Genomic DNA, 14,604 nt, shown 5'->3' with positions numbered 1-14,604 from the left:
TGGCAGTGCTATTCCCATTTTTTGTGAACCCTCAAAACCTAGAAATAGGCTTCATCCTCAATCTCCCCGTTATTGAACAGCAAAACATATACAGAATCAAATCTGTCCTTAATGTAGGTTTCTTGAGCAATGACGTACACGTACGTTTGCAGACACCTCCCACCATAGCCTATCACGATGACAACCCCTCTATCTACCTCATCCCTAACTTAGACGTGTGCACCTCTACCAAAGATATCCACTGGGTCTGCCCCAGCAATCCCTTTATCCGAGACACCACAGACCGTCTCTGTGGATTGACAAAAGTCCCCGATCAGAAGTGTGCAGGCAAATTGTCCATTAAAGATGAAGGAATAGGAACTAGAGTAGAAAGAGCTGGTAATCGGTGGCTAATCAACACTCCCCAAACTGAGATTCTGATATCATATGATCAACATAACACTGCCACTAGAATGAAGATCCCTAACGAAACCTCTCTCCTAAGTGTCCCACTAGGAGCCACTGTTCACGTGGGTGACATCACCCTCCATCACCTTAGCGCTGACCAGTATGAGACTGAGATAGAAATGCCCGATGCCTTCCCAGGTCACGAACTTGAGATAAACTCCACCCTCCAAGCACAACTACTGCTGGAAGGGACCAAAACCGTGCAATTCAATCTTAAGCCCACTGGCATCGCTACCACTTTCTTGAATTACCGCGCAAACCCCTCGTCTGATCAAGGATCTTTAATGAGCCGAATTGCGCTGGGATTTCTAGCTAGCGGTTGGGTTATCACAGTCTTCATAGCCATCAATCTACATAGGTACATACTGACACTACACCGCAAACTGGACAAAACGATCTACGCACCTGAGAAATTAGATCGTGGCATTGTCCGATTCTCCATCAGGCCTAAGGCCTCCACTAACTTTCTTGAAGAGTAGGCTTGCTAACACGCTAACTAACCCCTCTCTTCCATTTTCTTTTATGGAGTTTTGATTATTTCTTTGTTTGCTGTGTGAAATGTTGTATGTAGAAGGTAGTTAAGTAGCCATAGTGTAATTGTTTTCATGTCCAAGTGCCTATGCATCTTATGGACTGTATGAAATGTATTGAACTGTTGAACTGTGCCTGAAAGACTTTTCACAGAAAGGACCCTTGGAACTACCTCATTGTGGAACTACCTCATTGTGGAACTACCGTTGTGGATTACTAGGGACCATGGGTCGCGGACTAAACACCATGTGCCCATAGGGTATCACTCCTTTCAGCACCTATGGCCAAGGGGGGAATGTTGGTAACTTGCCAGCACCCCATAATGATCCCACAATTCCTTGCGCGCTCCACCCGGATGTGACGTAAAGTGGAACTGCTTTAACTGTATCGAGAGCGCCTCGATTCACTCTCTCATGTTCTGACTACTGGAGTGGTCAGACGGACTGTAGGCACGCTCGCTACAGTGTTGAGACTAACCGCTATTGTCTGAGAACAGCCTGTTCAAATTAGTTTCGGCTGAACTTTTGAACGACCCGCTAGGTTTCAGTGATGTAGTGGTTTTGATTCTAAACCTTTGCAAAGTTTAACTACAGTTAAGTAGTTTTCCACGCTAAGAGGCATTTGCGGACAGCTTCGCTCCTCTCAGCCTTTTTCTCGTCGACGCATCACCGGAGGTTTCTCCCGAAGCACCGTGGACCAGCTAGGCCTCCATCTCCCTGCTTCGTTTAGCCGCGGTTGGACGCAACTCGCCGCTAACCTCCTCTCCTCGGACCGCGACCCTCAGCGCGGACATCGGAGAACGAACTTCCATCGCATTGAGTAGGCACTTGGGCAAATTTTAGTAATTTGTAGCTTATTCAGATGGTTGTTAGGGTCATGTTTAAGCTTTGAGCTGTTTAGCATACCCGCTCAAACACGGAAGGTGTCTTTTATTGTTTGTTTTGGTTCTGTTTTTCTTTGAACTTGTTAAACAGGGTATCTTGCATGTTTATGTCTTTCCTTAACTCCATTGCTAGCTTCCCTATCTGATTAGCAGCGCGGCGACAAGTTTGTTATTTTAAGCCCCGAGGCTGGACCACTACAAGGCCTAGTCCTCTCCATCCAACACCTATTACTCTTCCCCTCTCTCTCTCTCTCTCTCTCGCTCTCCCTCGCGTTGAGTTCTTTGCCTAGATAGTCTGTTGGAAATTGTTGTTAAGCACAGTGTTTGGATCCAGCTGTAACGTGGCCAGATTCTCATTAGCAACTCATTGCTAGCTACCTCAGGGTGATACACTAGCTGGTAGGCTTGTGTTCTCGACTAGGCCTGCAGGTGCCATATTCCCCGACGCCATTTTGGTACCTCCCTCATTGAGCTACCTGTGATACATCACCTAGTTTACGACATCTAGGCATTGACCGCCATTTTGCTTAAGCATTGCTAGAGTGGCTAGTCGTTAGCATCTGCCCACAGATACACACACACACACCTACACACACGCACGCATCGGCTTTCCCTAGTCACACACACACACACACACGCACACACACACACACACACGCACACACAAGGGATTCTCTTTTCCTATCTCTCTCTCTCTCTCCCCCTCTCTCCTGCCCCAAACCTATGGCCCAGGTGTAATTGTTCCATTGTTGTGCCTTGTTATTACCTTTGCCCGACATTGAATGTATTTTGTGAGATTATTATTAGTGAGTAGTAGACAAATAAAAGCTAATCAAATTGAATTACATTTTACTTGTTCCTGTTGTTTATTCACAAGGTCAACTATTTAGAACTCCTTTTTCCTTCAAATTTAGCTTTTGTATACAACTGGGTTTCCCATCTAATGCAGAGCTACCATTAATCTTGAATGTAACCATTCACGGTGAATATTAAGATTAATAATTTAAGATTTTATGAGACTGATCTTTAATTATAAATTGATTAATTCAATTATCAATTATTACATAATTTATAATTTAATTAATCCCAATTCCACCTACAAATTTAATTTCTAACTCCATGCATAAGAAGAATGCTAACTATAAACACACATCTGCGTTTGAAACCCAGGCCTTTTAAAGCTGAAGTGGGTCCTGAGCATGATGAGTATCTGAGCTAACACATGAACAACAACACGTTATTTACAAACAACAAGGTTAGCTGCTGAAGCTAACACTGAGACCGAACAGATCAAACCTGAACACAAAGAATGGACCAACTTTATAAATATTATAATTGTACACCACAATGCTGCTGAATTCTAGCTTATTCTGAAAGGTGTTGTTTAGTTTTCTATAACAGCAGCTCTGACAGTAGTGCAGCTGCCAATCGCAGGTTTATATTAATGCACTCGTCCGAATAGTTTATTGTTTCTATAGCAACAGCTCATTCACAGGGACACGCAAAATTCACATTATGTAACTATAAATGGATAAAAAAAACCTGTCAGAGGAAAATAATCTTCAGCGGGGCAACAGTAATTCCACTTCATCACACCACCCAATCATTGATTATTTTTCTATAACAGCACTACACTGAGGGTTTTATTCCATACGTACTGGACTAACAATTCATTTGTGACAAATAATGATTGAAAACACACTTAGTTTCTCTCTCTCTCTCTGTCTCTCTGTCCATCTCTCTCTCTCTCTCTGTCTCTCTGTCCATCTCTCTCTGTCTCTCTTTCTCTCTGTCCATCTCTCTCTGTCTCTCTTTCTCTCTGTCCATCTCTCTCTGTCTCTCTTTCTCTCTGTCCATCTCTCTCTGTCTCTCTTTCTCTCTGTCCATCTCTCTCTGTCTGTCTGTCTCTCTCTGGTCAGAAGATAAATCAGTCGAGGCATTTTCAGTGTGTAGCATTAAGGGAATTGACAAATGTCAATTTGTCAATTGTCAATATCTTCACATCAGTGATTTACATCAAATAAATATTGAAAGAAACTGGTTAAATGACCTGGTTTTAATAAACGATCAGCTGGTTTTTATTCTCATTTATTTATTTGTTTATTTTTCTTTTAACTCTAGGAATGACATTTTTGCCTGGACAGGAAGTGACCCAGGAAACTTGGCATGTCCTGTAGTGCTGCGGTGAAGAAAACGTCCATCATGTTGAAAGCTTTCACCTTCAGAGGCAGAGAAATGTTCAGCTCTATGCCTTGGTCATATGATGAACAGCAGTGGAGCAGAGATGATCGTGATGAAGATGATTGTGATAGTGCTGATGATAAAACAGAGCTGCAGATGATTTAAGGTCAAGCAGAAGAACAAGAAGCTGCACACGTGATGATCCATTAGAGAAGAATATTAGACGGAGAGTCTGAGATATGCTCGTGCACAAACAGAGCTCTCCTGCTGTGAGAGATAATTATCTGTGTGAAAATCTGTTTCATTCCTAATGATTCAGTAAATTTGAGTCCCTGACGCTGAAGATTCATGCCAAACATGTCCTATCAACCGGGTGGAGATGGCTCGGTTAACAAGCAAACCTGCTAGCTCCTGTAACTGAATGTTAGTGACTGCTGATGGCACGTCCTGGTCTCACATTCAGAGTGACACACACATTCTCCTCCAGACTCTGAAAATCCATCACACTTTAGTGTTGGGAGTGTCAGGGTAATAAAATATCGGCTGATAATGATGGGATGATGCTCTGAGCAGGACTGCCCTCGGAGAGAAAGGCTTGCCCACATGACCTGCCAAACATAAATATGTCTCAGAGACAGGGACGCTGATGAAACTGTGTCAGCACATGGGCAGAAATTTACAGCTCACATGGCTGAAGGAGAGAGAATTCAGCAGGACTATTTTTCTTATTTCCCTCCGTTGTCCTCCAATAATGATAACACTGTTCCTCAGCACTCCATCAGCACAGAACATGCTCATTTGCCACCTGAGCAACGCTGACCTTATCACTCTGCAATCATAACAAAACCCAGCGCGGGCACAGAGAGTTATTACCTGGAGCTGAAATGGAGTTAATTGGGATTTTATGCCATGAATCAGAATCAAACATTCTGTAATATTTAAGAAAGGGGGTGGAGTTTGTGTCGGGGTTAATTAACATCTCATCTCATCTCATTATCTGTAGCCGCTTTATCCTGTTCTACAGGGTCGCAGGCGAGCTGGATCCTATCCCAGCTGACTACGGGTGAAAGGCGGGGTTCACCCTGGACAAGTCGCCAGGTCATCACAGGGCTGACACATAGACACAGACAACCATTCACACTCACATTCACACCTACGCTCAATTTAGAGTCACCAGTTAACCTAACCTGCATGTCTTTGGACTGTGGGGGAAACCGGAGCACCCGGAGGAAACCCACGCGGACACGGGGAGAACATGCAAACTCCACACAGAAAGGCCCTCGCCGGCCACGGGGCTCGAACCCGGACCTTCTTGCTGTGAGGCGACAGTGCTAACCACTACACCACCATGCCGCCGTTAATTAACATAGTTGGCATAATTATTTACAAATAAGAAAAGTGGCGATTAAATCAGTTTCATCCCTGTTGCTGTGAATCCACTAAATTAGTTCTCTGAAACCCAACACTGCTCTTCCCCCTGAGAATACCATCCTCACAGTGAAGCATGGTGGTGGGAGCATCATGTTCAGAGTCATCCTGTCCTCTTGGGTCTTTCTAATCCCCTCCTTACTCCCTTACTGACTTTTGATGGATGATCTCCATTAGTTGTGATTGTGTCCTACTCTTTACATTTTTAAGAACAGATTTGTGGGATGTTCAACGTTTGGGAGTTTTTAAAATATTCTGACTGATGGTTTTCCTGAACTTTGTCCCAGATGTGTTTTGATCACACTGTAGGATTGTTCTGAGGAATCACTGGAGACAAATCATTTGGACTTGTTGCTTTGCTGTGTCATACCTGATCTGCATAGAATTCAATAAATATCAATTCAACTGTGAGACAGTAAGACAGTTTGGGTAGAGAGTGAGACAGACAGTAAAACAGTTTGGGCAGAGAGAGTGAGACCGAGAGCTTACCAGGTGAATGAGGAGGAGGCATACACATTAGAACTACTCCCTGACCTTCTCTGACAGACACACCTCCTCTCGCTCGCCCACTGAAAGGACTGAGATCTGTGAACACACACACACACACACACACACACACACACACACACACACACACACACACACACAGAGCATTAGAATGACAGGACTGGCTGTGGTTCAGAGGATGAAGCTGACCTGCAGATTAAAGGCTGAGTGCTGTGTACAGGAGAACGTGACACTGCCAGAGACCTGCTCAGATTTACTGCTCATGTCCTCAGCAGCAGCTCGGCTCTGAGGGGAACCGGGTTCTGAAGCCGACCTCCAGTGAGGACTGAGTGGTTAAAGCAGCTAAACACCACCCAAAGCCATTAACACCTTCACAGATCCTCAAATGCTAGCTCAGGAATTTTGAGGTAATTCATTTTTTCATCAGATAATTTTAGTGATGATATGTGTAAGCAAATCTCTCTCTCTCTCTCTCTCTCTCTCTCTCTCTCTCTGAGATGTAATATGATCATTCACTTTGAGAAAACTGGCCCTGACTCTGAATGCTGTTCTCTTCATCATTTTTAGCTCTCATTTTTTTAAATTATTATTATTAAATAAGAAAATCTGACTGTGGCATTCTGAGATGTGCTGCATATTAACAAGTGTGTATAAATTTAAACAAACAAACAAACAAACAAACAAACAAACAAACAAACAAACAAACATTCTTGGATGCAGCCTGAGTTGATGAAACTTTTGTCTTTACCTTGAAGATTTCTCATGAGACACATCACTGATACACACTAATCACTAATTACGTATACCACAGAGAGAGAGAGAGAGAGATTGCGCATATATTTTATCTTTTCGAGCTCACTGTAGTAGATCATTTCCACTTTTATTTTGTGCATATAAACAGATGTGTAATGTCCTCAGCAGGCCTCCGTATCATTTCTCATTCATCAATCACTGACTGATCTCAGATTTGATCGATATTTATCCTCTCTTCCTGATCAATACGAGAGCAGCAGTTATCCCACTGATCTAAACGCTGAACACTAATCACAGAAATAAATCCATTTGGAGTGGTGGTGGTTAGATTTGATATACATCATCTGATCAAATATATATCACTCATCAGACCCAGGTCCAGATAATCAGAGGAAATAAAGTGTCAGTGCTACAGACAGGAACGTTTCAGATTAATGATGGAACATGTGAATGTTCATATAAACACTGAATCCTTCAGCACTCAGTTCCAGTCGGTCAGTAAAGTGTGTGTGAAGGTCAGTTGTGACCCTGTTCATGTAAAACACACTTCAGGTGTTCACACAGAGGAAAGGAAAATGTTAAACACCTGAATGTCTACAAGTGAAATTTCTTTCAGCTGTTTCACTTCATCCAAATTCACAAGAGTCACACATTCACTCTGCTGAAGATCAAACACAACACGGATATCTCCTTAACACCACACACACACACACACACACAGTGCTGAAGCTAAAAAAAAGAAAAGAAAAGAAAGAAGAAAGGTTTATTCTCTGCTTTCCAGCTAACAGATGTGAAGGTCATTAATCTGAGCATTGTGTGAGCTGACAGCGAGAGCAGGAGATGTATGTGTTGCACTTTTCACATGATTTCCACGTCTGTGGGTGGCATTTGATCTTCCACAGTAATGTGAAGATATTTTAATTCTGCACTGAGGTGATGTAACAGCAGGAGTCTGTGACAAAATGGCGAACAGATGGTGGCTTTTACTAAACACATTCACATCAACAATGTCAGTAAACCCACTGAGAAGGAGCAAACTACAAACATGGACACTCCGGACTACAACTCCCAGAACACACAGCACCCTCTGTCTCCTCAGTCACCTGTCCCTCTATTTAAGCTCCCTTCTCAAACACACCACTGCAAAGTATTGTCCTGCTTGTTCAGTTCATAACAAGCCTTGTATCTTTCTGACTGCCTCTTGCTTTCTGACCCTTGCTACTTTCTTCTTGTTTCTCGCTCTTTGTCATTCCTACGTTACGTTGTTTGCCGATCGCCTGACCCTCGCTAGTTTACTGACACTGATTCCAGTCCCTCGATTTGGCTTTGTTGCCTTTCTGCAATCTGTCTTTCTCCATGCATACATCTGTAAGTTCCTGCATTCTCACAGGATACTTCGCCAATATGGATGTAGCGGAGGATTCTAAACAGACTGCTCTCAACGCACAGGGGCGTTTTGCTAGGAGAAAATCAATAGATGCTCGCCGATCTCAACACCCGGATGACACAGCTCACAACTGTGATGTCGTGGGCCCTTCTAGCATGCCCCGAGTCTCCTCCTAGCCCGGCGTTGCAACCCCCCACTCCAGAGAAGTTCACTGGAGACGCCATCGCGTGTAAAGGTTTTTTATTGCAGTGTTCTATGTATTTTGCCACCATGCCAAACTTATCAGATGAACATAAAATTGCTAAGTTTCTGTCTTTTCTCACTGGCAAAGCGCTTTGCTGGGCTACTGCTATCTGGAACAAGGGTGGTGAGCAAACTAAGTCTTACAAACAGTTCCTTTCTCTATTCAAGAGAGTGTTTAACCACGAACCTGAGGGGATAGAGGTTGGAGAGAACCTACTCGCCAGTTCTCAAGGCAATAGTAATGTCGCCGAATATGCACTGGACTTCAGGACGCTAGCAGCCACCAGTGGATGGAACGACCCAGCCCTGAAAGCAGTCTTTCGCCAAGGTTTACGTCCTGAAATCATCAGCGAATTGACCTGTAGAGATGAGAACCTCTCTCTCAACTCCCTCATAGATCTAGCCATTTCTCTCAACCAACTGTTAAAGCACTGACCCTCTATCCATGAGTGTACCAGGACTGCTCAGCTGTCGGAGGACAGCTCATGCATGGAGGTCTCACGCACTAGGTTAACCCATGCTGAGCATGCTAGCTGACACAAGGAGGGGTTATGTTTCTACTGCAGGAGATCTGAACATAACATCCGGCACTGTCCGATCTGACCAGTCCGTGAAACCCCAGCAGAGAAACCTGTAAGATTTACAAGTCTGGTGAGAAAGCTCTACTTGAAATTCTTCAAAATACCATTTTTGCTAAAGGTTGCATCCTCCATTCATGTCCTATCTGCTTTCACTGATTCAGGGGCACTGGGGAACTTTACCAGTAAAACCATTGTGCAGAAGCTCAACCTGCCTATCACCCCCTGCATAGTGCACTCAGCATTAGGACCATCGAGGAGGACCCATAGGTGACAGGCTGGTCACCTCATGCACCCAACCCGTACAGATCCAAGTAGGAGCATTACATAAGGAGCTCATCTCTCTCTGTGTAACGACGACCATTAACCATGATATTATTCTTGGATACCCCTGGATACAACTTCACTACCCTCTCATTTCTTGGCAAAACAAGGAAATTCTCCAGTGGTCACCCACGTGTTTCCAGAGCTGTCTCTCTCATCCCCAGGTCCAGGTATCCTCCACCTCTGTAGAAAGTCCTCAACCTGACTCCATGGACAATGTTCCTGACTGCTATCGGGACCTCTCCGAAGTCTTCAGCAAGGGGAAGGCCTATGAGCTGCCACCACACAGGCCATATGACTGCACCATTGACTTACTGCTAGATATGCCTCCACCCCGAGGTCGCATTTATCCCCATCCCAAAAGGAACACACTGTCATGGAGGAGTACATTCAGGAGGTCCTCAAACAGAGATATAGCTGCCCGTCCAAATCTCCTGCATCTGCTGGTTTCTTTTTTATGGAGAAATGGGGGGGGGACTAAGGCCCTGCATCGATTATAGAGGTTTTAAACCAGGTCATAGTCAAGTATCCTTATCCCCTTCACCTGGGTCCAGCAGCTCTAGAACAACTTTGGTCTGCTAGAATCTTCTCCAAGCTTGACCTACGTAGTGCATACAACCTGATCCGGATCAAAAGGGGGTGATGAGTGGAAAACCACTTTTAGCACTACTGCTGGACACTTTTTGAATACCAGGTCATGCCTTATGACCTTTTTTCGGCACCTAGTGTGTTCCAATGTTTCATTAATGATGTGCTATGAGACATGCTGGGAAAACATGTCATTGCTTACATTGACGACATCCTGATATACTCCTCAGATGTCCACCATCAACAGGAACATGTCAGAGCAGTCCTTAGGCAACTACTGGATAACAACCTCTACGTGAAGGCTGAGAAGTGTGAGTTTCATCTAAGCAGGATTTCCTTTCTGGGCTATATCATCAGCGCCAAATGAGTAAGCATGGACTCATCTAAGGTCTCAGTTGTAACATTCTGGCCGACACCCAGATCTATCAAAGATCTTCAACATTTCTTAGGCTTTGCAAACTTTTACCACCGGTTCATTCGAGACTTCAGCACTCTGGCAGCCCCTCTGACCACTTTGCTGAAGAAAGGTCCCAAAGGCCTACATTGGAACCCAGCGGCAGAGGAAGCCTTCAACTGACTAAAGCAAGCCTTCACTTCAGCCCCAATACTCCAGCACCCTGACCCTACAAAGCTGTTTATCATAGAGGTCGATGTGTCTGACACTGGAGTAGGGGCCATCTTGTCCCAGTGTTTTGGGAAAAAAACAGAAGCTACACCCAGTAGCCTTCTTTTCAAAGAAACTAACCTCAGCAGAAAGTAATTATGACATGGGCAATAGGGAACTGCTTGCTATAAAACTAGCTCTTGAAGAGTGGTGGCATTGGTTAGAGGGAGCCACTCACCCCTTTGTACTCCTCATAGATCATAAAAACCTAGAATATCTCAGAAAAGCCAAAAGACTGAATCCACATCAGGCCAGGTGGGCACTATTCTTCACACGTTTTGACTTCACCATTTCATTCCGTCCAGGTTCCAAAAATACCAGGGCAGATGCTTTATCCAGGGCATTCAGGCCATCCCACCATGACACAGGTATGCATCCCATCATCCCACCACAATGTTTCATACAATCCATCACCTGGGAACTGGACAAGGAAATAGATAAGTCACAGGCTCAAACTCTGCCTGTTCACCTCCCGCCTGGCCTTCTCTATGTGCCGAAGCATCTTCGCAACAGACTCATCACCTGGGCACATGCATCTCCTGCCACTGGACATCCGAATAGCCAATGCACGCACCAGATGTTAAGGAACAGGTACTGGTGGGAGAATATGCTGTCTGAAATCAACCAGTTCATTGCCTCCTTCTCTGAATGGGCTAGTCCCCCTGCTGGTAAACTATGTCCCCTACCAATTCCCCAAAGGCCGTGGTCACACCTGGCGATCAATTTTATCACTGATCTCCCTCCCTCTCAAGACAACACCACGATAATGGTAACCACAGAAAGATTTTCGAAAGCACTGAAACTTATCCCTTTGCCAGGCATTCCCACAGCCTCTCAGACCATGGAGCTCTTGTTCCAGCAAGTCTTCAGGTACTATGGCATCCCTGAAGATATAATTAGTGACTGGGGACCCCAATTCATTTAAAAGTTTTGGACAAGTTTCATGGAGAGATTGGGAGTATCCATGAGCCTCACTTCCAGCTATCACCCCCAGTCCAATGGTCAAGTAGAGAGAGCAAACCAGGAAATTGGCTGCTTTCTTAGGATCTATTGCATGCGCAACCAGGGGGACTGGGTGCACTTCCTGCCCTGGGCCGAGTATGCACAAAACTCGCTGAAACACTCTACCACCCGACTGACACCGTTTTGGTGCATACTTGGCTACCAACCGCCCTTGTTCCCCTGGGACGACGCACCCAGCCAGGTACAAGCCGTCGATGACTTACTGGTTCAAGTGCAGTCAAACCATCTGGGAGGAGGTTTACCAGCGGCTAGAATCAGTCTGTGCCAAATACAAGGAATATGCAGATAAGCATAGAAGAGAGACTCTCAACTTCCTCCCTGGCAACAGAGTATGGGTGACCACTAAAAATCTAAGAGAAGCCAACACCTGTAGAAAGCTCCAGCCATGCTACATTGGGCCATTTAAAGTCTTGCATCGCATCAACGAAGTATCGTATCGTCTCGAACTTCCTCCTCACAACCGAGTATCACCCACATTCCATGTCTCACACCTAAAACCTGCCATCCTGGGACCCCTTGCCAGTAACACACCGACCCAAGAACACCCTTCACTTAATCTAGAGGGAGAGCCCATCTACCAGATCAACAAGATCCTCAATTCAAGATGAAGAGAAGGCCAAGTCGAGTACCTGGTAGACTGGGAAGGATAAGGGCCAGAGGAACAAAGCTGGGTCAAGTCCAGAGACATCCTCGACCCCTTTCTGCAGCAAGAGTTCCATGCCCAGCATCCTAGTAAACCAGCACCCAGAGGTAGGGGTCATCCCAGAAAGAATGTAGCTCCTGGAGATAGCTCTTTGGGGGGGGCGTAAAACCGCTGAGAAGGAGCAAACTTCAAACATAGGCACTCTCAGAACACACAGCACCATCTGTCTCCTGCCTATTGAATCACAGCTGGCTCTCATTTAAGCTCCCTTCTCAAACACACCATTGTGAAGTATTGTCCTGCTCGTTCAGTTCATACCAAGCCTTGTATCTTTCTGACTGCCTCTTGCTTTCTGACCCTTGCTACTTTCTTCTCATTTCTCACTCTTTGTCATTCCTACGTTATGTTGTTCGCCGATCACCCAACCCTTGTTAGTTTACTGACACAGATTCTAGTCCCTCAATTTGTCTTTGTTGTCTTTTTGCAATCTGTCTTCCTCCACAGATACATCTGTAAGTGCCTGCATTCTCACAAACAAGACTTCAGTCTCACAAATAAACCCATAGCAGCTCAGTACCCTCACATTAACAGAAGCATCTGTGTGTTTTTTGGGTGTTCTATGGCTGCTTGTTCAAGAGCTCGAGGCACATATACAGTACAAATGAGCCAAACTCCTTACCATTAGAGTACAATATCATGCTTATACCTCTGGAAGCCTGAACTCTATTCCACCAGAGATTTGGGTGAGCCTGAGAGTGTTTGCATTATCCCATCCCAAAACCAGGGCAAGACAAGCAGCCCATGAGCTAGGCTAAGGTGTAATCCATGTAGACCAGCCCTGCCAAGTTCTTTCCTTGCCAACTCCCAGTCACTTGTCAACAAGATGAACGAAATAAGACTGAAGATTACACTGCACAGTATGCACAGCTGTGTGATGATCATTACGGAGACTTGGCTGGACAGCACCATTCCTGATGTGGCCATTGAACTACCGAGACGCTCTGTTTTCCGAGCAGACAGGACTACAGTCTCTGGTAAGAGTAAAGGTGGAGGAGTGTGTCTATGTAAATGAATGGTATACAGCTACAGACATTATGAGGACACACTTATAGGCGCAATAGGCTTATCGAATCAGTCTTATGTAAAAAGGGATCAGTCTCATAATCTGAAGGTCGTGAGTTCATTCCTCACATGGGGCACCAAAATATGTAGGTGCAATAGGCTTAGCGAATCAGTCTCATGTAAAAAGGGATCAGTCTCATAAATTCATTAATCATTAATTCAAGTGTCTAATAGTTTATAGCTAAACTATTAAAATCAATGGAATAACTTAGTGGTGATGCTGCTATAGTTTTAGTGAGTATTGTAGCTCTAATGTAATACGTTTACTCTAGATCTATAACATTCATAATATATAGATTTAGGCACTGCCTAAAAGCGGAGCTCCCATCTGTTTCTGGGTTGTAGAATTTTCTTATATCATAGCCAGTCTCTTCTGTTTTATATCTTTACTGGCTTGCACTGGCCACTAGGCAGTGTGTATGACTGGTAATTACTAACACTGGCCACTAGGCGGTGTGTATGACTGGTAATTACTAACACTGGGTACTAGGTGGCATATATGACTGGTAATTACTAACACTGACCACTAGGCGGTGTGTATGACTGGTAATTACTAACACTCACCACTAGGCGGTGTGTATGACTGGTAATTACTAACACTGACCACTAGGCGGTGTGTATGACTGGTAATTACTAACACACTACTAGGCGGCGTGTATAACTGGTAATTACTAGCACTGACCACTAGGCGGTGTGTATGACTGGTAATTACTGATGCTGCATTCATGTGCTATGGGAAGATGATATTTTCCAGTTGGGAAGTGGTATTTACCAGTGTGTTGTGTTCACATGCTTTTGTTGTTATTGACAAATTAAAGATGGTGGACCAGATTCAAGTTAGCAATAGTTAGTTAGCTATCGTTAGCAATAGCGTCTGCTCTGGATAGGTAAAAACAAACCATTACAACACATTTTTAAAGGAAACGGATTTATAACGTATTATATTACACTTGTTAATGACGCAACATTGCATAGACACAAAAAACTACCCACTAGTACTAGTAAAAAAAAAACTTTAGTAGCGTACAGTGCTTAACATTCAAGTGTCTTGTACCGCTCGCCGCCATGTTGAAAAGGTTAAAGTTCATCTCATCTCGGCAACTCGTGTATCAAAATTTTCTACGAGTTGCCCAGTGGAAAATACCACAAGAGGGGGCGTTCATGTGTGCTTTCCATGTCGGCGTTTGGTATTTACCATAATTCCCATAGCACATGAACGCAGCATAGCACTGACCACTAGGCGGTGTGTATGACTGGTAATTACTAACACTGACCACTAGGGGGTGTGTATGACTGGTGGTA

General features: G+C 44.4%; 1 protein-coding gene across 3 annotated transcripts in view; it reads right to left on the bottom strand.

Annotated features, from left to right (window-relative positions):
- cntn5 (contactin 5) overlaps positions 1–14,604 on the bottom strand; it is a 266,463-nt gene that overhangs the window by 119,265 nt on the left and 132,594 nt on the right. For 2 of the 3 annotated variants that reach the window (XM_060923112.1, XM_060923113.1), the window contains exon 6: positions 5,960–6,055. The exons of the other annotated variant lie outside the window; for it this stretch is intronic. In XM_060923112.1, coding sequence (XP_060779095.1) covers positions 5,960–6,055 — 96 coding nt within the window. The remainder of the gene's footprint in view (positions 1–5,959; positions 6,056–14,604) is intronic. 3 annotated transcript variants of the gene reach the window in all.

Source organism: Neoarius graeffei, chromosome 6, assembly GCF_027579695.1.
Source record: "Neoarius graeffei isolate fNeoGra1 chromosome 6, fNeoGra1.pri, whole genome shotgun sequence".
NCBI classification, from domain to species: Eukaryota; Metazoa; Chordata; class Actinopteri; order Siluriformes; family Ariidae; genus Neoarius; species Neoarius graeffei.
The sequence above is the reverse complement of the archived record's forward strand: the minus strand, read 5'-3'. Positions and strand labels throughout refer to the sequence as shown.